At 37.9% G+C, this 19,953-nt stretch overlaps 1 protein-coding gene across 3 annotated transcripts in view; it reads right to left on the reverse strand.

Moving 5' to 3' along the window:
* Positions 1-216: 216 nt before the first annotated feature.
* Positions 217-19,953, reverse strand: part of arhgef39 (Rho guanine nucleotide exchange factor (GEF) 39) — a 48,627-nt gene continuing 28,890 nt past the window's right edge. For 2 of the 3 annotated variants that reach the window (XM_046874319.1, XM_046874318.1), the window contains exons 7-12: positions 14,854-14,982; positions 9,864-10,093; positions 5,361-5,449; positions 2,989-3,118; positions 2,756-2,865; positions 217-1,286 (exon numbers count right to left, since the gene is read on the reverse strand). In XM_046874319.1, the coding sequence (XP_046730275.1) occupies positions 1,244-1,286; positions 2,756-2,865; positions 2,989-3,118; positions 5,361-5,449; positions 9,864-10,093; positions 14,854-14,982 (731 nt within the window). In that variant the 3' untranslated portion in view covers positions 217-1,243. The remainder of the gene's footprint in view (positions 1,287-2,755; positions 2,866-2,988; positions 3,119-5,360; positions 5,450-9,863; positions 10,094-14,853; positions 14,983-19,953) is intronic. The other variant, XM_046874321.1, reaches the window with a different exon arrangement.

Raw genomic sequence — 19,953 nt, forward strand, 5'->3', positions numbered from 1 at the left:
AAGCATGCATATTGGTGCACTGGCTACTTAAAAATTTCCACGAGGTATTAATGTGTGTGTGAATGTGTTCGCATGCATTTTGTTTGTTAATTTCCTTTCTTAACCCCAAATCACCTCAACAATCATGACAAAGATAAAGCATTTACTAAACAAGCAAAAGAATGAGGAATAATATTCACACAAACGAAGCAAAGAACGAATCTCATAGCTTTTTTGTTTTTTTTTGCCCAAAGGAGGGTTTTATTGTTTACTAATAAATGACCAGTGAGTTTATAATGAAGAGTCTAAACAACAACACGTGCTCACATACACTAGTTGACCACTAGAGGGCGCCTTTGGATATAAAATGCACCAAAGCGTCAGGCAATTCTTCCAGCACATGCTCAGGTTTATAGGTGTAATAAAACAATAAAAACAATGATAGAATAGAGGTCATTATTAATAACACGTCCAAAACCTTATCTGTAATCAATTAAAAAAATATTATTTGATCAGTGTTGGACAAAGTCTGATTACCTGATCAAACCCAGTTCATACAAATAAACCTGAAGCCAAAAATCACATCACAGGAAGACACATACGGCACGTTACATTTGACTAATTCATATAGAAATAGTTAAACTACTATCCTGTGTAACAGCTTTCAGTAACATGAATACACCTGGTAAGAAGGTAATATTATAAAGAAAACACATTATAAACTTTAGAGTAATAAAACACAGAGGAAATCAGATCACTTATGATACTATACATCACCATGATTCCCAATCAGTATAACTTTCTATTCACAATCAGTAGAAAATCCCTTCATGCACTTGTATTACTGTATATTGCACTTCATTTTTCTCCCCATTAATAATTATACATGATGCTCTGGTGTTAAGTAAATGTAGGAGTGTATGTTATTAGTAGCGTTATAAGTTATAACATAAAGCAGCACTGATTAATGTGTTCAGCACTTAAAGGTTTGTGCTTTTAGCATATTCAGTCGTCTGTATTACGTATGATGGAGCACAAAAGACAGACAAATAATAACAATAAAAGAGATTAAATAAAGAACAGTTTTGTTCTTTGGGATTTAGGAATAGAAATAACAGATCTAAAAACATGTCAGAGAAAATCACTCTTGAGTATGAACTGATCGCATTCTTGCAGTAGGAATGAAGCTAAAGTAGTATGCAGATTATACCAGTCTCCTAGCAGCTTCACCAGTCCCGGTCGAGAGTCCAGCATCTGCATCGCCTCACAGAATGACGCAGCTCGAGCCAGATGATTCCTGAGATCTGCTAGTAAAAAAAAAAAAAAAAAAAAAAAAATTTACGTCTGATTACATTTCCAGATTCCAGATACACTTCCGTTTTTTACATAAATATGGGCAAATAGCATGACCACAATGATGAAATTATAAGACTGACTCGTTATTTTCTCTCTAAACTCTATATCAGAATGATCAAAAATGTAAAAAAAAAAAAAATCAAGGTAGCCCTTGAGTCACACGTGCTTCATAAAATTATTTTTATACAAATATCAGTTATGGCGGTGTTTTTTTTTTTTTTGTTATGCTTCATTTCAGCTAATGATGAACTCAAGATGAAAAATACTCATCTTAAGAAAGCTGCTGAAGTTTGCATAAAAAAAAAGGAAATTTGCAAGTCATCAAGTCTGATCAGACAACGTTTCTGATTCAACTGAGGCTAATACTGGTCTAATACCATACTCAAGAATGGATTGGTATGGACTGGAATTACAGGTATAACTTACATTTAATGTCTTTTTTTTTCATTTGATATTTGAACAGCAATGTTGCAAAAAGTGAAAACAAATAAACCAATATAACTTCTAATAATTGTACTAATATGATACCAGACATTTGGTTCAGAAAAAGATTTAAAAAAAAAATCTAATTATAAAATTGTTACAAATATTAAATATTTTTATTATATTTATAAAATATACCTGTGTTTTCTTCATGTTGATTTAACATTGGACTAGTAATAAATCTATATTGCATTATTACTTCAAATGTATATATTTTTTAATGAATCTTTAAATGTTAACATTTTGATAGATATTTTTATATATTATTTTTAAATATATTTTTTACTGTCAACAAATATGCACATAAAAAAAAAATATTTATTTATCATATGCTTTGTGTGCTTCATATTGCGCACCTCTAGTGTAATACTGCCACTAAAACGAAAGAGTCCTTCCTGGTGATAAAGAGTTGTGTTGGAGGTATTTTTTTTTGGTCTGTAATAACAGATGGCATGTCCAGAGGAAAAGGAAAAAAAAAAGAAAATACACAAAAACAAATGGCCTGAATAATTTCTCCAGCTGACACGTGATAAAACCGGTTTTGACATTAAACTCTCAATACACGTGTGAAAGTGTTAATGAGGTGTTATTAGAAATGTGACTTTTTCTATCCTGACTCTATACCTCACTCTTAAATATCAAAAGATTATTATTTTAAATAATCCTACAACAATACAGGAAAACATATACATGGTTAACTGTAAAGAACTTCCTCTAAAGATTGTACACAGAATCACTTACACGGCATATGCACTAAATATAATAGTGAATTTTATAACGAAAAATTTATTTCAATAGATGTATGTATTGACGTATTTAATATGTAAATCTATGCAATATCTAGGTATGATTGTGTATTTCTTATCCTCTTTGTTATTTTAAAAATAAAAATAAAGTATAGGAAAAAAAAAAAAAATACAGTGATGAGACTGTATACCTTCCAGAAGGAGTCTCGGAGAATTTAATCTTTTTGGATGTGCTGCCTACACTCTCTCCAGCTGGAAGTATGTGGTTGCTCATGCCACTCTCAGTCTCTGGTTCACTCGCCTGCACAAACACACAAACACTCAAACGTCTCTATTTTGGGTAAAAGAGGACTGGCTGTATAATTCACCCCTTTAGTTTATATTCTTTGAAGCCTGTGTGTGTGAGATGGTGTGAGTCTCTGACCAGAGCCCTCTTCCTGCTGTGTATTTGGGACGAGGCCGCTACACTCTGCTGGCTGTGTGTGGCTGCGCGGAGCGGTGGTCGGAGGAGCTCCTCTCTCCTGTGCACTACTGTGTTCTTTGTTTTCAGCTTTCTGTCAGAAGACACACAAGAGCAAACGATTTAAGCAAGTATTATTGCATCAGAGATGTTTCAATATATAAATATGTGTGTGTTCTTTGGGGACATGGCTGCTTACACTCAGTCTGTGCCGACATATTGCGTGTGGGTGTGTGTGTGTAGTGGAATGTGTGCAGAATGTGTGTCCCTAATTGACACTAAGGTCTCCTACTGTGACATACGTATGTTCAGCTTTCCTGAAGTTACTTCCTTGTCACTAAGCACATCAATCTGTCCAATGCACTGAGACAGAGGAAAGGTAAAAAGTGTGTGTGTGTACTGATGTAAGACTTACTGTACTGCAAGTTTATGCAATGGCAACGCAAAAGCCTATCACAATTTTCTCAGGACTATATTTCACTGGTATGAGAGATTATCAGTCAGTGGCATTAACGTCTGCTAATGCTAGAAAAGCTGGATGTTAAAAAGATCAAATTTCTCCAGCACAAGCAATAAAACTAAACATCATCCTGATACTAATAGCAGAAATCGGATAGTTGCACATGAAAGCACTGTATTTGGATTACTGATAATCATAGGGATTTGATTTTTAAAAGCCAATCGGCAGCAATGCGACACGGATCAGAGACATCAGCAGTTTTATATTGTATTCTCTTTTTTAAGTTTTACTGATGAGATAAAATTATGCACACATGACAAAAGAATAGGGAAATTTAAATTTGCTCAATATTCTACCTAAAAATCATTTGTAAGAAAAATCCTCAAGGGAAACCACACAAAGAAATTCTCAATGACATCCTTCTTTTCACTCAATGCTCTCAATAACACCTGCGCAATATAAAAATGTGATAAATACCTATACCTGTTCCTATATCACAATAGATTTAATGCTGCCTTGCAACAATGTCCACCTAAACAATGCTATACAAAATAAAATTGGATTAAGTGAAATTCAATACTATTTATTTCTACTATTAGTTGCACAATGTGATATAAGACCAGTGCTACTGAAAATCCTCATCAGCACAGACATCATCAGAAAGTGATTTGAAGGATTGCATTATATCTTTAAGTTTTTAACCTTATTCTCCATATACAAAATACTAGAGTAAAAAAAAAAATCCACAATACGACAAGCAGGTCCTCACAAACAGTGCTGTGTCAGATACCACTCTAGACCTTTTTACAATTTCACTACAATAGTAGAAAAAGTAGTAGGAGAGTTTTAATGAAACTCCTCATGTTGCTTACAACCCAACATATTTTCCTTTTTAAAAAATTCTTAAAATTTATTAACATATTCGAACTATAATAGTATTAGTCATGTTATTTAAATGTATACAAAAATCACTATTTGTTGGATTTATAATATATATATAAAAAAAAGTTTGAGGTTTAACCAGTTCAGTATCTCAAATATACACACACACACACACACACACACACACACACACACACAATTTAAATGAATTTTTCTTTAAATAACATCAAGATATGTAATTGAAGGTGCAGCTCATGATAATGAAACAGCAAAGAAAAACATAAACGTATGTTTAACATGAGGAATATTTTTATGGAAAGCTCTGAATTTTCCTCTACCAAGTTTCACCTTTATTCCACCTAAAGTATAAGTGTGTATACACACATACAAAGGCACATACTTCAACCTAATATTTAAGGCATTTAAAAAAAACAACACGATTCTTAAAGTTTTGGGGGACTTAGTACTTTAATTGTAGGTTGAATTTTACTTTTTCTCTCAAGCAGCAGAGAAATCAAAAAGCGCTCGCTTATCGCTATATCTCAACAGGTCATTTGCTTTATCTTTCTGTTCCTCACAAACAAACACACCTTTTCCTCCTCCTGCGGCTCGCCTCTGACCTCGGCCACCACAACCTGTCCAGCTCGGTGGCTAATTACACACCCCTGAGCTCGTGCTTTGGGCAGAGGGCCAGCGGCGAGAAGGCTCCTCACTGTGAGGCCTCTGTGCACCGCCATCACTCTGACAGGCCTATAAACTAATTAGCCTAGCCATGAGAGTCAGGTCTTTTCCCCTGTGAGGAGCTTGCCCTGATGCTAACCTCCTTGTGCCCCCACGTCCTCTGAAAGAAGACAAGGTTGATGCTAAAGTAGCCGTGACTTGCCTTTACTATAGGTTGGAGCCCGGGAGGAGGGGATAGAGTAAGAAAGAAGCTCTGAGTTTCACAATTAAGTTAGTGTTACAGCAGGAAGATATAGATGAAGCAAGTTCATACCCGATGGCCAGGCAAAGGCTGCGGTACCAATCGTTAATGTCCTCCTGATCGCTGGACATGAGGAGCAGCTTGACTTTGGAGAAAGTCAACTGCAAGAGATGAGGAAAGACAGAGAACATGAATGAGGATAAACAATTTTTCACCTTGTAATTACAGTTTCTAATTGGTGTTGACTTATTTTGACACACGCACACGTGTATTATGTGTATTTTATATATAAATAAATATATATTATAAATATATAAATAAATATATATATATATATATACATACATACACACACACACACACACACACATACACACACACACACACACACACACATATATACATACATAAGCCACCAATCAGGGTAGTGTGTGCACTTTGTTTTGAACATGTTCTGATTGCCGCTTGGTAGAATCCATCACCAACATACAGTTCAGCGTCAGTTCAACAGCAAACAGAACATTGTGAGAGGAATAAATGATGGAAACACCTGACTCTAACTTGCCATAACACCCATGGACTTATTTGCATGATTTAATTTTTTTAAAGTGGAAGACAAATACTTTTGTACTGTTGCTCAAGTAAAAGTTTAAAGGGAGCACTTTTAGTTTAATATTTACTGTAATATTGTAATACTTTAATATTTTACATAGTGTATCTCTACTTTAAACATGCTGGTGATAAATGACTTTGTGGTTTAGTTACCCAACATTAAATATAAACATAAATTGTTAAAAAGCTAAATATTAGATAGTAATTCTTGATATAAGAAGAAAACAAGAACAAGAACAAGAACAACAACAAAAACCTCAGAACTGTTAAAGGAAAATGACCAAATTCTTGTTAGGGAACTTGACTCAAAGTGTCGGGTCAGTCATGATATCAAACCCATGTGGTTGAGTGGCTTAAGGGTCTTGTTCAAAGCTCAATAATAATGTGGTGTTATTTTAAGTGTTCAAATTGGTAACCCAGGACCATAATTAAGAAGAGATACGTGCTGGTGCCAGTTCTCTGTACGTCGTGGGAGCATGAGCACCAAACACCTTGTGCTCACTAGAGGGCAGTCCTGAATCAATAACTCCAAGACTTTTCCACCACTATCTAGTGACACAAGAAGATTGTTTACACAACCACTATTAGCCATGGTCTTCGTAGGAATGGAAGGACATTAATTACAGAAAGTAATAGCAAAGCCAAGACAACATCTGTGGCCTTCTGTACATCGCACATCTCTTGCAAGAACTGAGCCTAACCTCACGGATCCACCTTCGACCACGATGATTGTTTGTCTACATGCCAGGATGTCAACTCACAAAAGCAGGCCATCAACGAGAGAATAAAACAGCTGGAGGAAAACCAAGAAAGACACCTGTCTTCGAAGATGCACATCCGATGCTAATTTGGCGGCCCCCTGCACTTGAGAAGTTAGTTCAGCATCTCTCTTCTCCTCCTGCTATCAGCCGGCTCATCCTCCAAGTCAACAGTAATTATCATCACTCATTCATGCTGAGGAGACTTTAGCGAGAGATTAGGCATGTCAAACAACACAATAGGTGCTGTCCAAGACCAAACAAAAGACACGGGCTTTATCCTTGAATAATTACAAACCGGAACCCATTAGAGTGGATTATAATTGGGGGCCTGGAAAAATATTAAATGACCTTTCACATTTACCTGGGGCCATCGGAACAGAGGAAACAGCGGCGGTACCGGCGGCATATCAATAATCAGCTCTAATCTTTATTACAGCCAGGAACAGAATCTTAACGACAGGAAGACAAGGATACTTGGTTTAAAAAAAAAAAAAAAAGGCACCCTTGTTAAATCTGGGTCTCTTTCATTATATATGAAAGATTAAGATTCCAAATTTGCTATCAAAAGTGTTCTCTAATTCCAGAGTTCAGTAAACGAGCCACAACCTGGTGTGAAGTGCCATTTAGATATCAGGCGACCACCACATGGGGGACCGAAGGCTTGATTTATGCTCATATAGATCGTGCTTCTATTGCGACGCGGTAATTAGGGATTTGTCACACAATCTGACCCTCTTAGGTGAAAACGAGTGTGTGTAATGTGAATGGCGGAGCACGAACGCTATATTCGTAGCACACATAATTTCACTTGATTATTTATACATCAAAGAGATTCGGTCATGGATGCAGAATAATATGCAACAGGAGAAGGGAGAGACAAGGATGAAACTTGAGGATTGGAGAGAATGGGTAAGAAGAAGACAAAAAAAAGAGAAGAGTTTATTTTTGCCAAACACAAACATGTGGAAAGGAAATCGTCAGTGCAGTTTTTTTCCCCACCGAAAGAACCTCATTCTCTTTTTACTTCTTCTTTCAAACTTTGCATATAGATTGCCATGGCATTTCCAGCTGTCAAATTTAATTTGGCTTTAATTCTTCATGGCATGGCCGAGGAGGGGCCCAGAGTGTGCTGACAGTCTCTTCTCCCCCTGGTCCAGGTAGGAGGTGGGGTGCACCAGGGATCGATAATGTGTCCTTATGAGAAATTACGCCTAATGCTATTGAGTATGCATTTGAGCCCTGGGTCGGATAACAAGCTAATGAAATGCCATTTCTTGCCATTAGATAATGTGCAGCAGCAGCCCCTGCAGAGAAGCAGGCTGGAGTGGGGCTGAAAAAGAGAAGAGCAATAACAGTGCTTGAGGAAGATGTATTTGCTGGTACAGAGGATGAGATGGCTCTCGGCTCTAATCTGATCGAGTGGTGCGAGAGGGTTCTCTTATCCCATCAGAACAAGCGTTTAAACAGTCCATCAGCGTGCTCTAAATGTTGCCCAAACCATACAGGACATCACTAGGCCTCACATATGATCTCAGTTCATCTGAAATGATAGACTTGCACTAGTCCAATGCTTTGAGAATATTAAATTCTTTTTGATTTCTATAAAGAAATCACGATAAAAATAAAAATAAAAATTTGAGCGAGAATATTGCATTAAATTCTGCCATCCGCATTGACTACATGTAGAACAAAAGCATTATTATTGTTTCATAATAAACCTAAAATAAAAAGGAAAAAAATATGCTTAATTTAATAGAGATCCGGAATTAAATATTGCAATTTTTCCCCAAATGTATAAAATAGCAGTCGGTAGAAAATGGACATTAAAAACTCCTCGTTCTTGTATGAATATTGAGAAGTGCGACGCAACACAAACTGTTTATTTGGGACTGCAGTGGTTGAAAGTGCGATACACTCAGCTGAATGTTTCACGACAGCACACTGATCATTTAGATGTAATTTGTCACCCGACGGCAAAACAGGCCTGGAAAGAGATCAAGCAGCAAGGAGACTTGAAAGCTTGAACCGTTATGAGGAACCAGAGCAATTAGAGAGAGAAGAATGATGCATGGAGCATTTTTGCTAACTTGGGGATCCAATCTGTCTGAAATCAATTAATCTTTTAACCTCGTGTGTGCTGAAATGTTACACATGATAGAGGGGATTTGGCAAGAATGATGACAAATCTGAAAAGTGCTTCAGATGTACTGGAGAATAAAAAAGTCTCACCAAATGCTTAATTTTTAAATTTTTTTCCCTTTTAAAATTTGCAGGGTAATGGGTAAATATATTGTGGAAGCTAGATGGTAAATAACCTGAAATAAAGTGACTAAACTATTCTGAAATGTCAGCCATTTAGTAGCTACATTTTTAGTACAAAAACTTAGCTACTAAATAATTATGCCAGACATTTAACTATATTTAACTGAAATGTTCTAGGTATTTACTTTTTTTTTTTTTTTTTTTTAAGTAATAAGACTGACTTACATTCGGACTTAAATTTCACTGTAATTTCTTGATTTTCAGATCTATCTATCTATCTATCTATCTATCTATCTATCTATCTATCTACACACACACACACACACACACACACACACACACACACAACCATGTATATATAAATACACACACACGCAACACCTATATGTAACTATACATATATACATAAATATTAAAAGAAAAAAAAAATGGTGTTTTTGGCATGTACATATAAACCCTAATGGCTACAACTATTTAGTGTTTAATTTAAATCTCTTGGTATGTTATTAATCACAATTATTTTCCAGTATTTCTGGAATCTTACCAGTACCACATACTGTACATAGCGGATTAATATCTAAATCTTCATACATAATCATCTAAATTGGCTGAAGGTCCAGCAAAAATTTCTTGACTATTAATGATTGAATAGGCAATTAACATACCTGCATGGTGATAACAGTTGACTCTTAACACTTATTAGCCTGAATAGATTATTGACCTTCACGTCTGTGCGTTACATTATTAGCCATTTCTTTATCTAGGCGCTTTATGTTCTCATTAAATAGAAATTTACCCTCTCATTTAAATACATTCTGGAATCTCTGCATCATACTACGAGCAGTATCTTCTAAGTATTTGTAATGCTAATATTTTGGCTTTGACTTTCTCCCTTAAAATGAAGCACATATAGCAGTAGTGAATACTTTGTCACACTCACACTGATGAGGCCTCCTTGGCTCTTGGTGTGGCCAAACACTTTGTCCACGGTGCACTCTTTAAGCGGATAGACTCTCTGACACGCCAGCTTGTCTCCATTTGTTGGGTGCATTAGACTACACCGTTTGGCCTGAACCAAGATGTCTGAGAAAAGGAAAAACATCTTGGGTTTGGTCTCCGTGCCTTTAGGGGGCACCGTTTTTAGCCAACCTTCGCGGATATACCAGCGACCTGGCAGACAGGGGAGGAAGAGGAGAAAGAGCTTATGTTAGGATAGAGTCCTCACACTCGTTAATACGTCGACTTCTCAGTTTACATCCAACTTACAAACATCCAGCATGTGCACTGGTTGGTGTTTACAAAGCCATGAAGAGTAAAATGCTAGACGCAGACGTTGGAGAGTCTGCTCTCTGCTCTGACCGACTGGCAGGTGTATGATGGCTACTAAATTGGATGCTGACATTTTGCAAGATAAGATTAAATTTCACTCCCGCCAACGATTCCTTATATGCCCCGGCACACGCGAGATTGCAGCCGTGGCGGAGGGTTCAAAATGGATACTCTGAACAAAAAAAAGAAGAAGCAGCAGCTTTCTATGATTAGCGGAAGGGGCCGAGCAGGGGTCAAATTGCTTTTAAAATGCCATGGGTTTTAATATGTGACTACAATAAGGACACGGCGCGTGAGACTCTCAGGTGGTGTGTGAACATTAGATTTGATGGCTCCTGTAAATCGGTTAAATCCATTTAACTGGCCAAAGTCTGCTTGCTGCACAACAAATGGTGAGGTCTAAATCATGGGGCCATCTCGGAGTGAAAAACACACACAAAAAAAAAACTCAATGCTAACAACATCCAGAGACAATATTGTCCCATGTGTCAGGGGAAACTCATCCTGTGGTAATAAGAGTTAGATTAAAGTCGCTAAGGATAGTCATAGCCAATTATGTAACTATTCTCACTATGAGGTGTGTGCAGTATCCAGCGACATTTCCCATCTGTCTAAGCATAAACTTGGAAGCCAAGGTGGAGATCATAAGAGGTCAGGGTTTATAATAAAGAGTTATTTCTCTGTAGTCCAGAAATGTGTCGTGAAGATGAGTAGGATAAGCGGTATAGAAAATGGATGGATGTCAAGAAACAAAGCAAGACGCACCAAGAAGGAGCGACACAATCTTTTGCAGTATGCTGAAATTCTCAGCCCCATGCATCAGATAAAATCAATAATTGCATCAACTGTTATGCTTTGCCCACATGATTCTTTTTTTTGCAAAAAGGTCTACACAATAACGGCATTCTGGGTCACTGAAAGCAGCCCTTTCAACAAAAATAAAAAACACCATCAAAGTTAAAAAAAATAGAAAAAATGTTAAAGGAAATTTTTTAATTGTTTTCAAATGAATAATACCACAGGATCAACCTGCACATCCCATTCCATTTTTGCATGTGTGACGAATGCATTACGACAGCGTGTTTATCATCCTGCTAATATCTTTCTCTGTGCTTTATTATCACACTCTTGTGCATACTGTGTCTGAGTATGATGCACGCTATATTGCTCCTAAATGATCTACTATGGAAGCCCGTTTCCGCCACATAAAAAAAAAATAAAAATACTACCGTAATTTCCGGACTATAAAGCGCACCCATATATAAGACGCACCCACTGAATTTTAAAAATATTTTTAACAAATATGCCGCACCTGTCTATAAGCCGCAGGTGTCTACACTAATGTACTTTACACAGGCTTTAACGAAAGACACGTTACACACGGTGTAAAGGGTAAAATATGTTGCGCTTCCTTTAGGAGCATAGCGGTATTTTGGGAATAGCCTGGCACTGCATTCTTCCTTTATTACTGCGTGTGTGTAAGACTGAGGATTATGTCCTTATTATTTTCTGATGCTCATTTCTAAGTTTCTAAGTGACTAACCCATAAAGCTGTTGCCAAGAAAAAAAAAAAAAAAAAAACACGAGTTTTGGAAACCTGTCTGTGCTTATATGATTTCTGTTGCAACTGGGGTTAGCGAGCTCTCCCTTCACCCAGACTCAACGCGTTACAACGGCTTGTATCTACACAGTAGCCGACCAAGAAAGTCATTGTTCACTGTCTTTATCCTTTCACAACAATTTCTCTCGGGAGTTTATCTTTTGGCATCGTCGTGCGTTTGAAAATCACCCGGAGGAATTTTTTTCTCCCGAAGCTGTGCAGCTTAGAACAGCTTAAATTAGCCGCTTCGTTGGTTAAGCCGCGGGGATTCCGACTATTTCTTACAATTCCGACTTTTATTTTAAATGTTTTATCTGATCTGGAGGTAACAGTTTCTTAAACAGTTGTTATAATGCTCTATCATCACTTTCTTAACTTACACACAATAAACAACAGAAAGTGACAAGTGGGAATTAGCCTTTGCTTCATCTTTACCTAAAGTAACATTGCAGCAACTCTTTAGTCTTTCTATTAGGTCTAACGCTCTCTTCTGTCCAGCGTTTTAAAATTAATTCGCTTCCAAAACTTTGATCTGTGCACAAATACCTCATCTTGTACACCACTTACCAAACTGTAACTCCCAACTCTGTCACTTAGCTACATTGAAATGTTAAAAATCACTGGAAGATCATAAGTTAGGAGGAAAAAAAGCCTGTTCTCATGATCATTATCGTTCATGTTTGAGACTGTTGATTTTTTTCTTCAATTAAACAAGGTGGTATTTCCACTAGAAGAAAGGAATAATCATAGGAATAACAAAAATACAGCATCAGCTTAATCACTGAACTATTATGTTATTATATTTATCAAATCTAAACTAATTTAATATATTTTTCAAGGTGGGGTTTTCCAATTTTAATTAATATCATTGCCTAATGCTGCCCAATTCAAAAAATGAACATAAGCTTAACACCAGTGACCTGTTGAAGAAGAGAAGATATTAAACAGTATTTTCTTTCATTGTTCCTTTGTCTACGCGTTAGACTGACACGTCTACGGAAAACTCTGTCTGCTCCATCAAGAGTGCGCAGTTCAAAGAACAGGAACTTGGAGCACCCCTCACCATGTCGTATGCTTTCAACTCCCCCTGTCAAAGAGCACCTCTGCCCATCTACAAAGGCCCGATGAATTTCTGGGTGCTAAAGGTTGCACTACAAAGGCTGCCGTGTCCTCCTGATGTGACCGGGCCAAAGACTGGGAGACACATGAAAGCCCGCGTACGGTTGATGGGTGCTGGATGACACCGAGCGTGATCATTGTTAATTTGAAGCTGGACTTGGTTTGATAGGTGATACTTTCATGTCAGGAATCTACAAAGGCTTTGGCGGAAAAGCTTTTCAAAGCCTGCGAAGCCACTCTTGACTCTCGAGACAGTGAAGTTCGGTTCTTCCTGCTGAAATATATACATGTGCTCAAAGTTATGTCCTGGTCTTATGAAGGAAGAGAAGAAGGGAAGAAAGGCTATCGTTAGGTATCCTGATGCATCAGGACAAGAAGAGAAGCAAGGTTGTGGTGTTAATCAATGGTATGTTATCGTTTTTTTTTTCTTTTTTCTTTCTCCCCTCTCAGTGTCCCTCGATGTCCTTAAGCGTGTAAAAAGTGGAGAGATGAGCCGAAGCATGTGGACAGAAGTAGCAGGAGTGGCGGCAGGGCGCCCCGCTCATGGCTCTCAGGAAACAGACAAACTGTCTGCCGTATCGATGTCCCATTGATTCAGACTTTGCTTCTGAGAATCGTTTGCACCCTTATCTCCATGCTCATCACCCAAACTCCACACAGACACACTTTAACTGGGTTTATACTCATATATTTGTGATGTACTTATTGATGCAAATTTGATTTTAGAGGCATTCTTGTCAGAAGTTAGTGGTTGTCTGTCATCACTGCAGAATACTGCAAGCATACTTATAATAGTGTTTAACAGGAGAAACAACTGCAGTGATGGAAGCTGAACAGTTTCAGCCGACTAGCGCACAGATTTGCAGGTGGACAAACTAAAGGAAGGACTAAAATGCTGCTGCAACAGGTGGAGATCAAGCAAGGGCTAAATCCTCCTGCACTGCTCTCAGCAAGCAGAGCTGTATTGTGGTAATGTAGAAAACCATTAGCCGAAGCAAAAATAGAGCAACCAAATAGACTGTGGAAGTTGTTCAGGGGAAATCTTTCCTTTAATAGCATACAGTATAGCCCACTTGCATCAGGCTATTTTGGGCACTTAGTGTACATCATTGTTAAAGTGTAATTCTGTTGAGTTTGCTCTAAAAAAGAACAGAAAGAAAAAGTCAGCAAACGGAAGAAAAGCCTTAATGGACAAAAGCAAGGAGCTTGGGAGAGATCTAGAGGCCTGAAAATCCTGCCCGAGAGGGAGAGTGAGAGGGATTTTTACACTTCCCACATCCGGCTCTGCGTGAAACGAGACCGCTGCTCGTTGGGTATTCATCGCCAGCCCCGAACCACCTTTGTGCATGCGCACGTACACACTCTCTCACACACGCTCTCTCTTTCTCCCCGGCTTGCTTTTTATCTGCCGGTCCACAAGATGAGGAGAAGCGCTAATTGGTCCTGGGGGAGATGGGCAGGCCAAGGCATTGACGACAAGACCCTCTCAGTCTTTCTCTCGCTCCCTCTCTTTCCCTCCATCACTAGCTGTCTCTCTTTTGTTACACATTGGCATTCTCTCCTGGGACAAACAACAGGGGAAGAAAGGACCTCCACTCTACAAGTAGCAAAAGGGAAGAAACGAGAGCGAGAGGTGATAAAGGACACTTCACCTTTCCCAATTAGCTCAGAGAGCTCGTTGATGCTGTCAATTAGTCCTTGTGTCCGAATGGAAGATTATAACGTGCAAAGACAAACTCCTCTTGCGTCATTGGACGAATAGCACGCGTTCTAACTAACTTCATTCCACCTGGTCATACTTTTTCTTTTTTCAAGATACAGTTGAAGCGAGAGAGAGAGAGAGAGAGAGAGATGAAAGGAATAGCAGATCACAGACTCTAACCTGGAGCCAGCAGCCTGGTCTTTCGGCCCTTGAGCAGTTTCTGGACCCTCTGCAGCTGCAGGTGGTTCTCATGGCTGCGGGCATTGTGCTGGATGCGCTGGGCCACCTCGGAGACGGCACTGACTGCCCCTGTAGCACCACATACCCACACACATATACACAAACAGCAGATGAAAACACACATTCAAACTACCCTGCAAACACATGGTTCTTGCAGCTACATTGGCAAGCGTGAATAGTTTCTTAATGAAATCTGTGAGTTTTGTGAAGTCAACACATTGTGGTGTATAAGAATTCAAACCGAACACACACACACACACACACACACACACACACCCCTCACATTTCAGCAACTATTTTATGATATTTTCTCAAGTGACAATACTATAAAAATAAAAGTGGAACAAACTTGAGTAGTCAATGTGCAGCTTGTATAGTAGTACAGATTTACTGTCCTCTAAAAATAACCATTATTGGCAAAATAATTGGCAAAATAAAAAATAAAAAATGAGTACACCTTAAGTGAACATGTCAAAACTGTTTCCAAAATGTCAATATTTTGTGTGAGCACCATTAATATCCAACACTGCCTCAATTCTCCTGGGCATGGAATTCACCACAGCTGCACAGGTTGTTGCTGGGATCCTTTCCCACTCCTCCATTATGACATCACGGAGCTGCTGGATGTTAGATGTGCTCAATAGTGTTCAGGTCTGGAGAAATACTTGGCCACTCAATCCCCTTCAATTTCAGCTTCCATAGCAAGGCAGTTATCATCTTGGCTGTGCGTTTGTGATCGTTGTTGGAAAACTGCCAATCTGCCCAGTTTCTGAATGGAGGGCATCATGTTCTCTTTCAGAATGTCACAGTACATCCAAGTTTCCAAGTTTCCCTCAATGAACCACAGCTCCCCAGTACAAGCAGCACTCATGCAACCCCAGACCATGACGCTACCACCACCATGCTTGACTGCAAACAACACACAATTTTCTTGGTACTCCTCACCAGGGCGTTAGTCACACTTGCTGGACACCATCTGAGCCAAACAGGTTTATCTTAGTCTCAACAGAACACAAGACATGGTTCCAGTAATTCATGTTTTTTTGGCAGGTTGTTTTTAGAAAACTGTTTGTGGGCTTTCTTGTGAGCCAGCTTCAGAAGAGGCTTCCGGACCTTCCGCTTCTACAACCTCTAAAGCAATGCTGGCAGCACTTGTGTCTTTTTTTGAAGCCAGTTTCTGCACCTGACACACAGCACAAAGACTCAACTTTTTTGATGAACCGTTGCAAGTCCTGTTCTGAAAGGAACCCGTATTGAAAAACCTCTATGACCCTGGCCACTGTACTGTAACTCAGTTTTAGGGTGTTCTCATTCTTCTTATAGCCTCGGCCATCTTCGTGGAGAGCAACAATTCTTATTTTCCAATTCTCAAAGAGTCTTTGCCATGAGGTACCATCTTGAACATTCAATATGAAAGAACTGTGCTCAAAGCACCAAATATTAACTAAAACGTGAGGGATGTTCTCACTTTTTTTTTGAGATATTGTATATATAAATATATAAAAACACACACGACACATACACATGTGGTTCTCCCAGTGGGGTATAGGGACACCCAAGGGAGAACATATAGTGTACCCAAGGATTTCTTTTGTATTCTTTTGTTACAGTGTTGAAAATCACAACAAATAAACCCTGATTATATTTATTTCCAAATTTAAACAGTTATCATTTTGTCGTCTCATTTTATTTAAATAGGTTTAATAAAAATTACAGTACCAAATTTAGACCCAAATTGTTCTTTTGGTAGACAGTTTAGGAATAAAACACTTGTTGGATAAAACTATTACTACACTCTTCTTATCTAAATAAAACATTTTAGAGTTTAATTATTTTGGCAGTTGAAGGCATTTGCATCGGAAATCTTTTGCTACTGAATCCGAGCACTTACTAAATCTCTTTGTGAAGAAGCTAAAAGAAATTACTGAAACATCAAAAAAGTGGAAATTGGTGCATAAAGATTCGATCAGTGAGTTATCAGAATACATATCCAGTGCCTAGAGATGCTGCAGACTTCAGGTATTTTTCTGAAAATTCGTTTTAAACAGTAATAAATTAATATATTTAATTGGTCAGCAGGAAGAGAATAAAACAGGGTGACAATGTAAATGCAAAGTAAATATAAAGCATTCTAAAATGCCTTATTAGAATGTAATTTTCATACTCAAACCATTTAGTGAGCCTGTATGACCTGTAGTTGGGGGCTGGTGTAAAGAAAGACCCTGCCCTTCAGGATAGACATGTTATTCAGAAACTGTTTTTGCAGTGACACTTTTCTGTAGGAGGATAAATTGACCCTGTAACCTTTAAATTGTTACTCTGTACATAACAAATAGTCAGGTACTTTAACCTCTGTGGTTTAGAGAATTACCTCAGTCAGGTACTTTCTGCATTTTAACCTCTGTGGCAGATGAGAGAATGGTTTAGCAAAAGTCTGTCACACATCAGACTTCATTAATTGCCAACTTTTTCTTTTTGTGACTGTATAGGATAAGGTTGCTGAATATAAACTAGAATTAAAATGATCATGATCGTTATTATATCCAGTTGGCAAAAATAAAACCTATGACAATGTATACAAGCATTCAGATGGCTAGGTTTAAAACAGGCAACTAAATTCTGATTAGATGGCATGTTATTTGAACTGGAAAGAAATTCTGCAATCTGAGTGACAAAAAGGGAGAAAATAATCACCTGGAATTTGCTGCTTTCTGTCAAGGGAAAAAAAAAAAATACAACTCAGGCAACAGCATGGGCTAAAGCCAGCATGAAGGCAGGTCAGGGAAGAAACAAAGACAGTATATATAGACACGCACACACAGTACATATACACACAGCTGTAAGAACGATATACAGTGTCGGCTGCAAGAATGCTGCATGCCATCGCGGTCCTGGTCATTTTTTTGCCGCTCTTCTCTGACAAATACATTTAGACCTTGCGACCTTTCCATAAGCAAGAATGTAATCTAGGACCATATCACCATGCTGGTAGTCACCTCTTTAGCCGCAATTTCATTTTCATCTACTCTAAGTACATATAATAATAGACTGTTACTATAGCAGGTAATGTGTATATACAGCAGTGTGAGCAAACCCGAACTGATCACATGTAAAATTCAATGTAAATAAATAAATGTAAATAGTTTGCGAAAAGGAATTAATTCAAAGCGCTGCTAAATAAATGAAAATATGAAAAATAATAAAAAAACAAGTTTCTAGTATCTAGTTTTAATAATGCACTTGCATGAACTTCTTACTGCATATTTCTTATGATGTACTCTATATTCAATGTCATTTTTATATATATTTTTTAAATATGAAATCTTTATCCGCCCATTTGACTCCTAATGATAATGTAGCCACTGTATATTTACTATTTCAGACTGGACTTCACCACAGAGTGATGTGCGTGTTCAAGTTATTGTTTGTTATAATTTGACAAAAAGGACAAGCCCACAGCATTTCACATGCACACACGTCTACATGTAGTCTACAGACTCTGTTGTATATATAAACAGAACGTGCAGCTTGCGTTTGATTTTTGACATCAACCCCCTGGAGGCAGATGACCGAGAGCAAGGGAATGAACACATTCAGACTGCACTGATTGAGTTGGATATGCCGCTGTGCAGTGTGTGTATATGCGTGAGGCTTCCTTAATTAGTTGTATACGCAAGTCCTGCTTTCAAACTGCTGGTAAAAACACAAGGATTATTAGGATCTACATAATATTTTAGATGTTATTAATGGACTAGTACAAAAGCATAGTTTTGTCACCCTGATCAGTTCCATGCATTTGCTCTTTTCACAAATATCCGGATCATCAGAGCATATCTCTTGTACATCAAAATGATTTAACGTTGTTAAACAGAATTAACAAAGTGTTGTGTAACTGAACAACACTCTGAGACGAAGCTCGCCGTGCTTCAGATAATACATTTTCAGTTACGCAACACAGAAGCTGTGAATAAACGCTAGGGCCAATTATTGTGTGCCGAGTATATTCGTCTGCACAGACATTAGCGTAGTCGAAAAACAACATGCAGCAGATGGATACTAATTTTACATTCCACTCTTTGGTCTTGCTACAGAGGCAGTACAATCGTTTCGTCAGGATAAAATAATAACGATCTAATTGGGACACTTATTCTCAGAACAATTCTATAAATTGCAGCAGAAACCAAAGGCTGAATTGTGTCTCAAAGAACAAAGTTGTCGTATTCATTATGAGGAGAAAAAGCACCATTTAGCACCCTAAAGGATTCTGGAATCATCTCCTAATGTTTCTATGTAGAAATCTACATCAGAGGCTTTTTCCCCCACTTATAAAGAAGTTTCCAGTTAGAACCTCTTTAAGACAATATCTCCTTTAACCATTCAACACATGAACCCTTGAACTGTTTTAGGCTGATAAATGCAGCCTACCGTAGCTATGTTTTTAAAGACATGAGGTATGTACCTACAGGCCTAATACACAACTACACAGTTCTGATTATATTTAACAGTTTCAAGAATATGTAAAGGAGAGAAAAAGCACATAATTTCTGTAAAACTTTTTTGTATTGAATAAAAAAAAAAAAAAAAAAGAATAAAATCAAAAATGTGTATCATATATATATATATATATATACATATACATACACACACATACATACATACATACATACATACACACACACACACACACACACACTATACAGACAAAAGTACTAGGACTCCTTATTTTTCTTGCTTTTTGTGGTTCGTCCCTGAACTCTTACCACAAAGTTGGAGGTACACGATTGTACAGAACATCTTTGGAGTTGGTACATTTTTAAAAACCAACTCAACCTTGAATTCAAAAGACCCAGAACCAGTTGACCCAAACCTGTTCCAGGTTGACAATTCCCATATGCACAAAGCACCCGGAATGGAAGATCTATGGTGCTTTAAATGTCACATGTACATTACAGCACATTGAAATTCTTTCTTCGCATATGCCAGCGATGTAGGAAGCGCAGGGTCAGAGCGCTGTATCATCAGCCATGACACAGTGCCCAG

Source organism: Silurus meridionalis, chromosome 18 (assembly GCF_014805685.1).
Source record: "Silurus meridionalis isolate SWU-2019-XX chromosome 18, ASM1480568v1, whole genome shotgun sequence".
Lineage (NCBI taxonomy): Eukaryota > Metazoa > Chordata > Actinopteri > Siluriformes > Siluridae > Silurus > Silurus meridionalis.